This window comes from Oncorhynchus clarkii, chromosome 33 (genome assembly GCF_045791955.1).
Source record: "Oncorhynchus clarkii lewisi isolate Uvic-CL-2024 chromosome 33, UVic_Ocla_1.0, whole genome shotgun sequence".
Taxonomy (NCBI): domain Eukaryota; kingdom Metazoa; phylum Chordata; class Actinopteri; order Salmoniformes; family Salmonidae; genus Oncorhynchus; species Oncorhynchus clarkii.
Genome location: NC_092179.1, coordinates 9,459,639 through 9,476,489, shown reverse-complemented (window position 1 = coordinate 9,476,489; position 16,851 = coordinate 9,459,639). Strand labels below are relative to the sequence as shown.

The following is a 16,851-nucleotide window of genomic DNA, read 5'->3' as shown; positions in this document are numbered from 1 at the left end:
ATATGAAATCTTTGGACAGGTCAATGGACATTTCCTCTCAGACCAATTTACAGCCAATGACATTTAAAATGTTCAAATCCATCCGACCTCAGTAAGATCAACCTTATCCAAATAGTGTGCACATAACAATATCATATACTTTACATATTTTGTACATATATGTTTTATTTAACCGTTATTTAACAATGACGGCCCACCAAAAGGCAAAAGGCCTCCTGCAGGGAGGGGGGCTGGGATTAAAAGTTTAAAAATTTATAAAATATAAATCTAGGACAAAGCACAGACATAATAAGACCACAACGTAGCAAGGCAGCAACACATGACAACACAGCATGGTAGCGACACAACATAACAACAACATGGTACAAACATTATTGGGCACAGACAACAGCACAAAGGGCAAGAAGGTAGAACATCTGATTATCTGACTAAGATTGCTGCATTTTTTGTTGATGTGATAAAATTAGGCTACAGAGAGAGAGAGAGAGACTATGCTCTTGCACTTGTCCGCAATCTGTCTTAAAATAGTAACCAATCATTACTTTCAATACAATACCATGATATAGCAATTGATTATTCAAATGACATTGTAACCTAATTACTTATTTGTTCACCTTTTGAGTCTAGCCTACGGTGTTTTATTTCATTTTAATGACGGTAGAGGGCCCTAGTGTCTTCCGCTTCCATCTGCATCAAATGCAACGGTATGCAGCGCGCCAATATGCTATCAAAAACAGAAGTTCAGCAGCTCCACTCCGTGTCTTGCAGCTGACCCTCGTTTGGCGATACCTTGACAGTGCGGGTGGTTGACCACAGTTCAGTCTGCTTGGATCAGAGGACAAGTAGATGTGTCCACCTTGCGCTCCTAAGACTCTTCGGGAACGCTGGGTCCGAATCTGTTGGATTCGAGTGAAGACATCGCCTCTCCTTGTCACAAGCTGTAGAAACATTGATGAACTTTTGTTCCTCCATCGCAGCTGTTTTCAGAACAAGGATTGTTTTACATTGACCAGTCGTTTGGTGAGTCAATCTTTTATTATGAGATTAAGATTTTTTGTTTCAGAATGGAATGACATTGGTCTCCAAAAGTAACCTAACTGAAGTCACTTGGTTGTTCATATGGCTACATTAAATGAGAGCTAAAACTGTAAAAACGACGTTAAGTAAGTCAGCTTACTTTATTTAGTTTCATATCTATTTATCATTATTTTTCTAAAGTAATTATGCAATCTCCCGTTCTATTTCACGTCAGTAGCATGTCAATGTCACCTGTAGACTAATGATGTGACACATCTCCTACCTACTTGTAGCCGACAACTATGATATGTTTTCTGCGGCTCATATTGGATAGGAACAAATAATTCAAGCACAATCTGTCACATGCAGCCTAGTGGTTAGAGTGTTGGGCTAATAACCAACCGAGAGGTCGCTGTTTCGGATGCCCGAGCTGACAAAGTGAAAATCTGTCGCTGTGCTCTTGAGCAATAGGCGCAGTGAATCAAATTAGGGTTATGTGACAATAAAACATCTATACACTAAAGAAAGGGCCAAACGCATAAACAATGGATCAAATTCAGCCCATTATATTTTCACATGCAAAGAGAACGGGGTTTCTATTATATCTGTAGGCCAATTAAAATGCTCAAGGAAAGACATTACTTGAAGCTGTACTTTGTTTGTTCATAATATAAAACATGAGCAATGGAGTAAACTTGTTTTTTTGTTTGGTAATAATAAGGCAAGACAGTTGTAGTAAGCCCAAAAAGGAATGTTTAAGTCATATTCTTCCAAAAACAATGGGTATGTCATTAATTGAAACAACTAGAAATGTTACATACTGTGGCTGTTAATGTAGAAGATAGTCTAATATGTCAGTTACCCCCATTCCCTGTGCAAGCCAAGCAGTGAGAATTATCACATTGCTGCTGCTCATTTCACATTCATGTCATCTAGGACTTGAGCTGGCTGTGTGGAGTGTTGTGTAACAGATCTGATGTTCTCAGAGTACACACACACACACACACACACACACTCAGACCAGGGTTTGCACAGGATTGGCGAGGGGACTGCCGAGAGGCAGCCACTGCTTAATACCATAAGCTCAATGTGACAGAATGAAATAATGGAATTTTACATTGTGAGATCTTTCAATGTGATGTGCCCTTCAACTTACCACCTGGAAAGATTGGAATGTTATTGTATTATATTATCCAGGCAGGGTGCAGCCTACTGAAATACACACAATTAGTGTTGAACCTTTTCACCAGCTTCTTCAACAGGTACGGAAAAGTGAACATTGAAAATACATCTTTGCTAATGTCATTTGCCACATTGACTCTGATAAAACAGTGCACACATCAGGCAGGTTTTTAGTGTCCCTTTGAAAAAGCGGTGGTTTTTGGAGGTCTTTCTTTAGCGTGTGGTGCACTATGCTCAAAGCACTGACTCAGGTCTCCACCCAGGGTTTGGAAGCATTCAGCCTGTAATTCCATCTACTGAAGTAACTACGACACCACCCACATTCACTGCTGACTCAACATTAAATGACATAAATGGCACTGGGGACTGGGCATGGGCACAGAGCTCTGGCTTTGGCGTGGAAAGAAAAATAAATGTGCTTATTTGGAGTGTTTAGGCAAGGTCTCGAGTGTACAGCCCTCAGGTGAAACACCAGCACGTTGTATTTTCCTCGTCCTCGCTTTTAACAGGCTTTGATGGTTCTTAAGCAATGAATCTTAAAGTTGTGTAGAGCATAGATTTACAGAGAGGCAATGCACCTATCGCCCATATATCTCCCCTCCCCTCCCCTCTCTCTCACACACATCACCATACAGTATGCTCAGATCTCACTATCGCCCAAGGCTCTTTGCGGCAGGATTCGTTATTATTTTTTAAACTCCAGATGTGTTTAATTTGTCACCAAGTCTGCCCCGGGCCTCATTCTCCCCTGACCACTTAGCAGCCACTTAACGCAATCCATCACAGGACTTATTGAGCCTATTCATCTGGCCTCCCCTTTATTACAGATAGAGTGTGGGCCAAGGGAAGTGGCAATGACGTTAGCAGGATGAGGAAGTGTGTGTGTGTGTGTGTGTGTGTGTGTGTGTGTGTGTGTGTGTGTGTGTGTGTGTGTGTGTGTGTGTGTGTGTGTGTGTGTGTGTGTGTGTGTGTGTGTGTGTGTGTGTGTGTGTGTGTGTGTGTGTGTGTGTGTGTGTGTGTGTGTGTGTGTGTGTGTGTGTGTGTAAGTGTGTCCGTCCCGCCTTGGTTCTACTTGACCAAGGTAGGTGCTCGGAAGAGCTCTAGCCTCACGGATGGGGAATATTGTTTAAATGTTGTTGCAACGTTGTGATACATGTGTCTCCAAAGCGAGACAGCCGTTGAAGCCAGACGGATAGACCGGGGTGTTCCAGTCTAGAACCTTCAGCTTCCCTTGGCAGGAGAGAAACATTGTGAGATAGATGATGCTAATTTCTCACTCTGGAAAGAGAGAGAGAGACGGAGCTTGGCACTGCAGCCCATGGTGCAGCAGCATAAGGCTGTATAAACCCAGAGTGGTGGTGTGGCCTCAGAAAGAGGTCTCCTGGGTCTCTCTGTTTATTGGGTCTGGATGGGGAAATGGGGGGATAGATGATGGGAGGGGAGCGATGGAGAGGATGACCTCAGCAATGTTGACTGAGACACTCGTTTGCCACTCAAGCCCCTTCGGGAGGCTAGGACAGGGCACAGACGGTGCACAATCATACCATATAAGGGCTCAATTTGAGAGGGAAGGCTAGGAGAGTGCTGTGTGACTGTACACAACAAGACAGTGAGGGGGTGAGTGTTATTGAGGGATGGCTGTCGATGGCACCAGTGCCAGGGTCTGAGAGAGATTGTGATTGGATAATGGGAGGTAATTCACCGCACTTCGTGATCTCAGCCAACCTGGAGTGAAATAAGCTGGCTGTGTCTCAAATGACACTACTCTAGTCAAAAGTGGTTCTCTATGTATGGAATAGGGTTCCATTTGGAACGCAGACAATTTCACTCAGTATATATGGTGTACTGAGCAGCACCCATTTTCTAAAGGAGGGGGAAAAACAACGCAATTGGAGCTGCCAGCCCAGGACGTAGACATACATTTGTACGGTGTTAATTAAACAGTGTTCATTTCGTAGTTGAAGAGAAAATGTGCAGTCGTTTCCCGTCATTCCTCATAAAAAGGTGAACGCATAGTACATCTATGCGTGATGTTTGGAGTTTATTTCTGTCCGTTATCTTCAGCGCCAGCAGCAACACAGATCGGCTGGTTTCTCGCTAAACAGATTAGTGCTGAATTGACTGTTATTTAGAGAACGGAATCATTGGCTTTATTTCTGAATGAATAATTTCAGAAGACTGCCCTCCCACATATGCGCGCGCTCTCTCTCTCTCGCTCTCTCTCTCTCTCTCTCTCTCTCCCAGATATTAATGCACCTGCTAACAGCCTGCCACGCAAAAAAAGGTGTATGTGACGCATATCAGTGGTGATGCTGTTGCTCGCGGTAACGCTTCTGCAGATGGGCCTCATCCATCCTTCAGTTGGTGTGAGCGTGTGTGTGTGTGTGTGTGTGTGTGTGTGTGTGTGTGTGTGTGTGTGTGTGTGTGTGTGTGTGTGTGTGTGTGTGTGTGTGTGTGTGTGTGTGTGTGTGTGTGTGTGTGTGTCAGGGCTAAGCCATTGATAAACAGGAGCCACAGCACCCTGACACATCCACAGCTTCTCGGAGAGGTTCACATTGCCTCTCCCTCCCCAGTGATATGGAGCTCCTTTTATATAATAAGAGATTATCAGAATGATGAACTGCCTGTCAGCACGAGGATGGCCAGAAAGACCTGCAGCCACCTGTTCCCCTGAGCCAAAATGGCTTACAGCGCATTGAGGGTCTTTAAATTAGCACACCATTGACAGCCATTTGACAGCCTCAAAGTACATTACACCTGATTTCTCATTACGAAGAAAACTACAGAGAATATAACACTTATACCCATTATACATTTATTTCCTGCATTAGACATAAACATGCTTTTCTCGGATCCAGAGACCTCATCCCACATAAACCGGACAACCACGAATCGCGTGCCTTTTCCATTTTTACGACTCACTGCCTTGGGAATTGTATATTATAGGCTTCTCGTCTGTCATTTCACATAGCTTCAGATCCCAGCAGGAAATAAACTACCGGTCAAAAGTTTGAGAACACCTACTCATCCAAGGGTTTTTCTTTATTCTTTACGATTTTCTACATTGTAGAATAATAGTGAAGACATCAAAACTATGACATAACACATATGGAATCATGTAGTGGTTTCTTTGCAGCAATTCAACCATGAAGGCCTAATTCAGTCAGTCTCCTCTGAACGGTTGATGTTGAGATGTGTCTGTTACTTGAACTCTGTGAAGCATTTATTTGGGCTGCAATTTCTGAGGCTGGTAACTGTAATGACCTTATCCTCTGCAGCAGAGGTAACTGTGGCTCTTCCATTCCTGTGGCGGTCCTAATGAGAGCCAGTTTCATCATAGCGCTTGATGGTTTTTGCGACTGCACTTGAAGAAACGTTAAAAGTTCTTGAAATGTTCAGCATTGACTGACCTTCACATCTTAAAGTAGTGATGGACTGTCGTTTCTCTTTGCTTATTTGAGCTGTTCTTGCCATAATATGGACATGGTCTTTTACCAAATAGGGCTATCTTCTGTATACCCCCTACTTTGTCACATCACAACTGATTGGCTCAAACGAATTAAGAAGGAAAGAAATTCCACAAATTAACTTTCAAGAAGGCACACCTGTTAATTTAAATTCCAGGTGAATCATGAAGCTGGTTGAGAAAATGCCAAGAGTGTGCAAAGCTGTCATCAAGGCAAAGGGTGGCTATTTGAAGAATCTCAAATATAAAATATATATATATTTTTTTTTGTTAACATTTTTTTGGTTACTGCATGATTCCATATGTGTTATTTCATAGTTGTGATGTCTTCACTGTTATTCTACAGTGTAGAAAAGAAAAACCCTTGAATGGTGTTCTAAAACTTTTGACCGGTAGTGTACATCTAAGTTGATTTGTGACAAGCTGTTTCATATTAAAGCCTTAAAGCCGTATTTGATGGTTTGCTTTCCCAGACATCCCAGCTCCCGTGTCTTGAACTGAGGATGGGTCGCTGATCCCGGAACACGCTGTGCGATCTATCAGCTCTGTGATTGGTCCGTTCTGGTTCCGGTCACTACCTGCTGCCATGGCGAAGAGCCCTGAGGTGAAGCTGGCCGTTTTCGGAAGAGCAGGAGTGGGTAAATCAGGTAGGAGGACCGCTATCTGTCTGCTTGCCTGCCTCCCTGCCTGTCCGTTCGCTGTACAGCACAGTATGTGTATGTGCCTAATGCCTATCTGTTGGACTGTCTACACGATTTTCTGTCTGTTTCTCTCTGTCTGTCTTCCGGCTGTCTGTCTTTCCATGTTTGTGTCTTTGTCTTTGTTCATCTATTGGAGTGCATCAGTGAGCTATGGCTTGTGGGCTTATTTTTGTTAGAAGAGCAGTATTTGTTTTAGTTCCCATGTTTCAGTGATGTTTACACTAGAAACAATCTACTAAAATAACCGCTGATTGTTGTTCTGGTCTGAAGTACCCTTACTTTACCCAAGCCAATTCAACACATTCTGAATCACCGTTGCAAACTGCCTGAACGCTCCTGTATAGACTAATGCACATGGCAAACGGGGCACCATATGTAGTATGCTGTTTAGGACGATGTCTGCAGTAGCTAACAAGATAATGAAGAGCATATGTCTCTTGCACGGCACAAATGAAGACCGATTGCTCTCCATGGCGTTTGAAAATATTTCTTTGAATGTTATCCATGTTTAATCATCCCATTATGTAACACTGATGTCTGTGAAGGTCAAATCAGGGACTGTTTTCCATGATAACCCATATAGTATTGTACACTGTACAGGCAGGCAACAGGATGTACTTCGCAATGGACACGTGTTATTAACCACTAATAGGTCATGTGGAATAAGGAGTACCACTTCTATAAAAGGGAAGTACGCGTTTTACAGCCCAGCCCTGTACCTTGCAAGACTATACACACATCATCCAACTATGACAGAGCGTGGTCGTGGTCCAGACCCAGAGAAGGGTCAATACGGACCGAACAACATCTCATTTAGTTATATAAAAGTAAATACATCATTTTTAGACCGCTTTCAAAAATCACACCGGGTGCCGCGGCCTCTCTAACTCAGCAACCTCTCGTTCTCTCTCGACGCAACGCTCACCTCTACCAGTGCCCCCCGTCTATTCCAATCGCGAGGTTATATGCAAATACATGAGGCTACGGAACCTCGGGACAAGCAGGCAGACAGAAACAGAAGAATTTGACCGCGGTTTAACTGTTAATAACGCAGATAGGAGCTTAGTTACAAGTATCTTTAGTAATATGGCTTTTTTTTAAATTATTTTTTTATACACATTTTCGCCGAAAACAGTATTTCCAAAGACGTGTAGACAAAACGTAATTCTTCCCACCACCAGCACAAAACCAATGTGCCTGATATGCATTGAGTCCGTAGCCCTCGTGAAAAGTGCCAATGTTGCATAGTAATATCGATCCAGTGTATACCCTAACCACGGAGGTGAGAACAAACAAGGTTAACCAACTCAAAGTCCTTGTCAATTCCCTGACAGCCCAACTACATTTATTGGGAGTGTTCACTGAGGATAGCCTGGGTTTTGTAAAAACACAACAACAACAAAATTCTGAGCTTATTTGGTTAAAGAATGCATGCATGAAGTTGCTGACACCTTGCTTGAAGCTAAAACAAAAAGATGAGCTCAGAGAAAAGATCAAACAGATCCCACCGTCACCGTTCCACACCAATGAGGAGAATGACATTTTAGCTGAAGATTTATTAACTTCATAACTTGGATGAGGCCATTCAGAATGCATCATGCATTTCATTAGCTGTGGATGAATCAACAGATAATACTGATAATGCCCAGCTTCTGGTGTTTGTCAGATTGTATAATGAAACGAAGAAGGAATCCTGTGAGGAGCTGTTGGGCTTAACAAATCTAGAAACACACACACACACACACACACACGATACCCCATAAGGGATGCTGACAAAAAGGGGGAGAGATCTGAAGTCAGTGGTCTCTATCAGTACAGACGGAGCTCCCGCCTTGATAGGAAAAGAGAGGGGACTGTTTGCACGTTTGAAAAAGGACCACCCTAAACCTGACATTATACCACTGCATCACCCATCAATCTGTGCTGTGTGCCAGTCTGGGAAAAGAGTATTCTGAGGTCATGACAACGATGATGAAACTTTTGAGAGCAACATCATCCCGATAACACCGCCTGCTACGAGGCTTTCTAACAGAGGCCAATGCCAGTTTTGCACAACAATATCATATTGCTCAGTGAAGGCAGGGTTTTGGAATGCTTTTGGGCCATTCGGGAGGAAATCAAAGCCTTTCTTATCAGCGCAAAAGAGTGATAAGGCAACCCAGTTTCCTGAGTTTTTGGAAGATGAGGAAAAGATGGAAACAGTTGCATTTTTGACAGACATCACATCACACCTTAATCAACCATGTTAAGCTGCAGGGACAGAACAACACAGTGTGTGATATGATAACAGCAGTCCGGGCTTTCCGGGAGAAATTGGAGCTTTGATGACTCACTGTTGGAAGAGAACTGCTGCTGCTCATCCAGAACCCCTTCATGGTCACAAATGTGACAACGTTGTCAGATAAGCAAAACAAATCAGATGGGTAGATGTTGCAAAACGACAAAATGGAGTTGATTGCGCTGCAATAAAATGTGTCTTTGAAGGAGCAGGCTGGTGGTTGTGACCCTGTTACTTTCTGGGGGAAAGCCGGTGCCTGCAGCTGATGTCCATGTTCTCAAGAAACTGGCACTACACATCCTGACCATGTTTGGCTCCACATACAGCTGTGAATCAGCCTTCTCCACAATGAACTTTATTTTTTTTAAACAAATACCACACCGGGCTCACCGATGAACACCTGCAACGTTATCTGAGTTGCCCGCACACCATTTGTGCCAAAGTTCAAAGCATTGGCAGGAGACAGAAAGCACAATTTCTCTCATTGATGCAAGAGCCAGGCCCAGAGTGGCATACACATGAATATTGCATGGCCCACAGTGACTTTCTGATCATTCAGATGATTATCTTCAGTTCTCCAGAAAACATGCAGTGTGTTACATGTAAGTATTATTTAATCATTCAAGGCCCATGTACAATGGTTCACAGTGCTTAGACAACTGTGCAACCATTTTTGTTCTTCAGCAATGATGCGCATGTTTACATTCAAAATAAAGAAGTTGTAATTCGTTTTATCGTCTCATTTCATGTATTTAATGCACATTTTACATAGCAACATGTTTCGTAACGCTGTAGACGACTCTGTTTGTTACTACGCTGTACCACAGTGCCAATAAAGAGCGATATCCATCCGGACCTTTGCCACCGAGGGAAATTTGTGTCACTGGACCTCCTGAAGTAGTCGTTGAGTAGCCCTGTCCTGTGACGTTCTTGTTGCCATTGCTAACCTGATGAATTAGACATGTGCACAAGAGATTTACATCTGATCATGGCTCGCAGAAACAAATGTTCAAAACCACATGACTCTCAACACAATAAATGAGAGAGACGTACTGCTCTCCAGCACAGAGTGTACTGATAAAAGTCTGAGGAAATTGGGGGCGAGGAGACGTTTAGGCTAGCAGCTTTGTGGCGTATCAGGCACCAGTTTGTACAACATTTTCATTTGAAGATTCCATCCAAACTTGAAAGAAGAGGTCAGACGGATCAGTGTGGTTCTCAGAAGTCCAGCCGTTGCAACTCTCAAACTGACGTCTTTGACCAAACAGTTTGCGGATGACAGCTTTAAATTGGTGACAGCCGCCTCCAACGTCAATTACAAGAGAAAGTTACTGCCTAGTGAAAGGAATATGACGAAACAATGGCACTTGGCCATTGATTGGCCAGATTCCGATGTCAAATATACGTGTTATGTTTTTCAACCATATCGGCTTACTTACATTCAGAAAGACAGGGGTTATTAGTGGATAAGGAGAGCGTTTGAGTCAGAGAGAAGGTGGGTGTGATTGCTTTCGGAGAATTTATCGATAGCCAGGTTTAACCTGACAGAACCACTGCGGTGTTTTCCGGAAGCTAAGACCCGGAGCTTAATTGCAAATTGACACTTGCATTAAGGATTTTAGGGTTAGAGTAGAACGTGCAGTAGGCCATTATTCTACTTTTTTTAAATTTTATTTATTTATTTAACCTTTATTTAACTGGGCAAGTCAGTTAAGAACCAATTCTTATTTACAATGTTGGCCTACCCCGGCCAGACCCTAACACGGACGACGCTGGGCCAATTGTGCGCCACCCTATGGGACACCCAATCACGTCCGGTTGTGATACAGCCTAGTTACCAACGTAATTAGGGCAATAAAAATCTATGTTTTGTCATACCCTTGGTATACGGTCTGGTATACCACAGCCGTCAGCCAATCAGCATTCAGTGCTCGAACCACCCAGTTAATAATACATGTAAATATGATAAATATTACCACATTTGCAAGGGGATGATTCATCTTGTCTCTTCAATAAGTAACATAGATTCTCGATGTGGTACATAACATCAGATTACTCAAACCTCGTTCAGGGCTCACAAATATGGCTGTTTATGATGACGTTAGTCAGGATGACATACACAGTTACACACATCCCACAGACTATATGGCTGTTTATGATGACGTTAGTCAGGATGACATACACAGTTACACACATCCCACAGACTATATGGCTGTTTATGATGACGTTAGTCAGGATGACATACACAGTTACACACATCCCACAGACTATATGGCTGTTTATGATGACGTTAGTCAGGATGACATACACAGTTACACACATCCCACAGACTATATGGCTGTTTATGATGACGTTAGTCAGGATGACATACACAGTTACACACATCCCACAGACTATATGTCTGTTTATGATGACGTTAGTCAGGATGACATACACAGTTACACACATCCCACAGACTATATGTCTGTTTATGATGACGTTAGTCAGGATGACATACACAGTTACACACATCCCACAGACTATATGTCTGTTTATGATGACGTTAGTCAGGATGACATACACAGTTACACACATCCCACAGACTATATGGCTGTTTATGATGACGTTAGTCAGGATGACATACACAGTTACACACATCCCACAGACTATATGTCTGTTTATGATGACGTTAGTCAGGATGACATACACAGTTACACACATCCCACAGACTATATGGATGTTTATTTTTTAAGCCACAGTGCTTGTTGACACAATGCCCACTTAACCCGGAAGCCAGCCGCACCAATGTGTCGGAGGAAACACTGTGCGCCAGGCGACCATGTGAGCGTGCACTGCCCCCAGCCCACCACAGGAGTCGCTAGTGCGCGATGGGACAAGGACATCCCTGCCGGCCAAACCAAATCCTAACCCGGTCGACGCTGGGCCAATTGTGCGCCGCCCCATGGGTCTCCCGGTCGCGGCTGGCTGCGACAATGCCTGGACTTGAACCTAGAATCTCTAGTGGCACAGCTAGCACTGCGATTTAGTGCCTTAAACCACTGCATCACTCGAGAGGCCTTCATAAGGTACTTTATTAGAGTTATTGCAGTATGAGTTGGCACAAAAACATTCTGGCTTCAGTGCAAACCTATCGCCCCCTTCCTCAAAAGGAATCTCCTTACATTGGAGTGCACAGTACGTCTTCTGCCTCTGTTTCCAATAGATTAATGTTTTCCGTGGTGACTTTCAGACTGTCAGCATCACCTCCTTTTCCTTCTTGGTTTCCTGGAGACAGGATGATATTAATGGGCACTATTTCTGTAAGGGAATGGGAGCGTGACTGCATATTAAAGTTACACATGCACAATCACTGGATTGTTGGCCAGCAGAAAACATTTACTATGATAAACAGAAGATTGGTTGGTTCAGGAAAGGGAAGTTTCTTGGCTTGAAAAGGACGGTGTGTGTACATGTTTGTGAGACTTGGTCGGTTTGGATTGGTTGGTAAGACCCGGGTTTAAGTATTGTCTATCCCTGATTGGTTGGTTCAGGGAATGGCAAGGGACATTTCTTGGCTTGAGAACTCTGTGTGTTCGTGAGACTTAGTTTTGATTGGTAGGAAAGATGTCTTGACTTCCTTAGACACACATAGACCAAGGTCTAATAAAGCAACAGAGTATATTGACAGACTGTGTGGATGGAGTCTGTTCCAGGACTTCTCAGACTTTGGTATATTGACTCATTGGAGAGATGCTGGAGTCTGGAGATGCTATTTGTCAAACACACACACACTGGCAATCACACAAACTGGCACACACACACACACACACACACACACACACACACACACACACACACACACACACACACACACACTCTTGTGTGATGTGAGGTGTCAGCGTGGCTCCGGCAGCGTGGTGTGTTTTTTGGGGGAGTCCAAATAAAGTGGAAACAAGGTTTATTGAGTGCGAAATGTGGCCCCATAAAAGGGCCCGTCGGCTAGCCCCCCGAACATCCTGCCTCTCTCTCCCTCCGCTCCCTCCATCCCTGCCTAATGGAGAAGAAAAGATAACAATAATGAAGTCTCCTGCTCGCTGCTCTCCTCTTCTCCTCTCAGCCCAGAAATATTGCTGTTTATGGTTTCCAACCCAACACCTCAAGGAGACCATGAATCAGCTTAATGCAAGTGTCTTGTATAAGAGATATATATGTAAACAGTCTTTCACATCGAAAGGGCAAGGATGAGGAGTTGGGCCTTTGGAAAACAAAGAAACTGGCAGGTATTGCTGCCCCGAAGATGAACGCTCACCATATTTTAGGTGGTTATATTATAGACCACACAGTCAGTCTGTTGCTCAGCACTGAGTGTGTGTTATTTTGTTGTAGTCAGATTTTTTTTACGACATTCTGGGAACAGGACCCCCCACAGGTCTTCATGACATGTCCTTCTAACACACATACATACAGTACCAGTCAAAAGTTTGGACACACTTCAAGGGTTTTTCTTAATTTTTGACTATTTTATACATTGTAGAATAATAGTGAAGACATCAAAACTATGAAATAACACATATGGAATCATGTAATAATTATTATATTCAGCCCAAGGGCACAACGGCCACTTTGGCTGCAAAAGGCCTGGATTTTTTTTTTAAAGGGCATTATGGCCACACAAGAGGGATGCCGCCGGGAAATTCGAGGCCTGGTGAGAGTATTATCATGGGTTTAGTTGTCAAATTGTGAATGAGAGACTGATGAAGTGTGTGCAGCCTGCGCAAGAAACAAAGCAGAGCTCATGCCTTTCATGCAACTTTTTTCAAATCATCATTAGAGTCTCGTCATGTAGCCTTAGAATGTCATAAAAATCTAAACATATAGCCCGACATTTGTATAACAACTAAACTTGCATAAATAAATTAAGCATATAGGAGGACCCGTTTATTTGTTCACCGCTCAACACAGAATAGCTGCATGTACACACTCCCTCTGAAACCATTTGGAGAAAATATCCTTTCTATTTTATTCAGCTATGTTCAATTGTATTCTTCAAACTATAAAATAACATAAAAATAATGCCACAGAATTCTAAACTAATCTTGTCTGCTAAATTAACTAGTGTAGACCACAGCCATATGGCATACCCAGATCAGGGACAACTCAAGAGTAGGCTGAAATAGACTGCATTTTCTTTGTATCATGTTTCTTTAGACCTGTCTAAAATAAATAATGGATTTATTGTGATGGTGTAGGCTATATTCAATAGATTTATTAGATTACTGGTTGCAGCACCGCCTGGTATGGCAACTGCTCGGCCTCCGATCACATGGCACTACAGAGGGTAGTGCGAAAGGCCCAGTACATCACTGGGGCCAAGCTTCCTGCCATCCAGGACCTCTATACCAGGCGGTGTCAGAAAATTGTCAAAGACTCCAGACACCCTAGTCATAGACTGTTCTCTCTGCTACCGCACGGCAAGCGACACCGGAGTGCCAAGTCTAGGCCCAAGAGGCTTCTAAATAGCTTCTACCCCAAAGCCATAAGACTCCTGAACATCTAGTCAAATGGCTACCCAGACTATTCACATTGCCCCCCCCCCCCCCCCCCCCCCCCTCTCCACAACACTGCCACTCTGTTGTCATCGATGCATAGTCACTTTAATTAACTCTACCTACATGTACATACTACCTCAACTAACCGGTGCCCCCGCACATTGACTCTGTACCGGCACCCCCCTGTATATATTGTTATTTCTTACTGCTCCTCTTTAATTACGTGTTACTTTTATCTCTTATTCTTATCCATATTTTTTTTAACTGCACTGTCGGTTAGGGGCTCGTAAGTAAGCATTTCACTATAAGGTAATGCCTGTTGTATTCTGCGCATGTGACTAATAACATTTGATTGTATTTTGATTTGATTTGACTCTTTAAAATGTAGAGGTTCCTAAGGTCTGCATCAGTGGAAGCCAGGAGATGCTAAATGTGTTTATGTTAGTTAATTAATGGTCAATTACCATGAGACCGGCAGTGATTTGCTTGACAATCTCTGGCTGACAAAATGTAATGACGGCCACAGCCCTACCAATAGCTCTTTGGTGTGCACTGAACAGCCCTGTGCAAGAACCTACAAGAAAGTGTGGACCGGTTTGCATGCTGTTTGGAATACCCTCATTATATTTAGGATGGCACAGTGGGTAATAAGCTGTGATTCATCATGGACATTATTCCACTGCACAGGTGCACTAATTACCAATCATTGCTGGAATTTTCATTCCTGAGATAAGAACCTCGGAGAGGTTTACAGGTGTCTCTTAAAAAAACAGGCGTGATTAGAAGTTTCGGGCATACTTCTAAAATCGAGAGGCGAGCTAAGTTCCTTCAAGGCTTTCAGTGATATGTACCCCATACGTGTTGGCACAGCTACAGAAACAGTGCAATGCTGATCCATGTAGTGTGTTTATGCGACTTATGCATCCAGTATGTTATCTAGGCATTTAGATTTAGGGGCTAAAAGAGATCAGAGGGTGGTTATGGGAAATGTGGGAATTTGGTAAGCTGGTCTGTTTATTAAATGGTGTGTTTTCCAGAACCCTGACAAACAAAGCAAATGAATGCATTATTTATGTTTGTTTTTAATGTCCAACCATCGCTTCATCATTTGGTCAAGTGGTCTTTATCGCACTTTATCTCACAAAACACCTAAACCCTACACAGTTCATACAAACACAGAGTGCACTAAGTACTGTAAGTAAATTGTATCTCAAGGAGTGTTGTTGCCAAAGGACTGAGATTTACAGTAGTCCTACAAATGTGATACATCGATTGACTCCACAGGTAACTTGAGTTCAGACAGACAATGCTACATAAGCTTTTAGAATGTGAAAAACATTTCATAGAAAGTTCTGGCATTTCGGACCCACTCACACCACTCCTGTTCTGTTGATTTACAGCCATAGCGATTTGTAGCATAGACACATAACAGGGAGTAAATATTCTACAGTAGCCTATCTTCCAGACAGAGGGATTCATATTCAGGTTACATGCTGTAAGGCTAGATATACTTTGCAGGCGAATGAAGATGTCATTCGCATGCTATGGGTTGTTAAGGCCCTCCATTAATAACGTAAGACATTGTATTGCCAGTTATTCATTATGTAGCTCCTTGTTTAGCTTCACAGGTGTCGCGAGGGCTTGCAAAATTGCCTTTCTGCTGGCGAAAGCTCAAACAAAATATATGACTAAATCTTAGGAAACAGGATCCTGCTATTCCTTTGGTAAGCAAGTAAAACCAGAAGACTGTACTGTATGACTCGACACAGACCGTCAGTGCTTCTTCTGTCACCTATTTCTCCTCGGTAAGTAAAGGGACTGAGCCGGGCCAGCTAACATTACCATCCGTCATTTGTCCTGGTAAGAGATTGATTTGGCGAGAGAAAATGGGCCAAAGAAAAGAAGTGTAAATGAGGAGTGATGGGAAATGATTTCGGGTTAGACAGGCGAAATGAGGGTAGTCAGCCTGTTGGGCGTTGTTTGTATACAGTGCTGGAGTGTTAAGAAACTGAGAGGGGGAAGATACTGCAAGTGTGGCCAGGTGATACAGGTGCGTGCGTGTCTGCCTGCTTAGGAAGATCTGATCACAATGTGTATTTTAATCGTCTACACCTGTCCAAAAAATGTGAGCACAATCAGAATGTGGACAAGATCAGGACAAAGGGTTAGTAGCAGGTATAAACAAGGCTTACAGTATATGTATGCTTGCCACATATTGTCACACATGTTGCATCGACAATTCCAACCGCATCTCCTCTCCTCTTTCCTTCCTCCCTTTTGCTCTCTCTCTCTCTCTCTGAGCGTATTATCTACACCCCAGAGCATCATTTTGACCTCACAGTGGAACAGGATGTCCTCGGCGCTTACATCTATTTGAGCTGTCAAAAGACCTTGCTTTTCTTCTGTCTACCTCAGCATTCACACACACTTCCACTGAACCCACTCATCTCGCTCCTATTCTCTCTCTCTCTCTCTCTCGCTCTCTCTCTGGCGCAATTGCGTCGCAGGAAGATGGGCTTTTTGTACATGATTTATTTATTTATTAATCTATTTATGTATTTATTTTTTAGACCATGCACTAAAATGCTCTCTCAGACTATTTGTCCATATGTACGTAGGTCTACCCACTCCTCACTCCCTCGCCTTGCTTGCCTCCAGTTCGTCACGCGTTCTCTATGC

At 43.1% G+C, this 16,851-nt stretch overlaps 1 protein-coding gene across 1 annotated transcript in view; it reads left to right on the top strand.

Moving 5' to 3' along the window:
- The first annotated feature begins 760 nt into the window (after positions 1 to 760).
- LOC139393260 (ras-related and estrogen-regulated growth inhibitor) overlaps positions 761 to 16,851 on the top strand; it is a 38,172-nt gene continuing 22,081 nt past the window's right edge. Inside the window, exons 1-2 of the mRNA XM_071141741.1 lie at positions 761 to 1,020; positions 6,139 to 6,312. Of these exons, the coding sequence (XP_070997842.1) occupies positions 6,252 to 6,312 (61 nt within the window). The 5' untranslated portion in view covers positions 761 to 1,020; positions 6,139 to 6,251. The remainder of the gene's footprint in view (positions 1,021 to 6,138; positions 6,313 to 16,851) is intronic.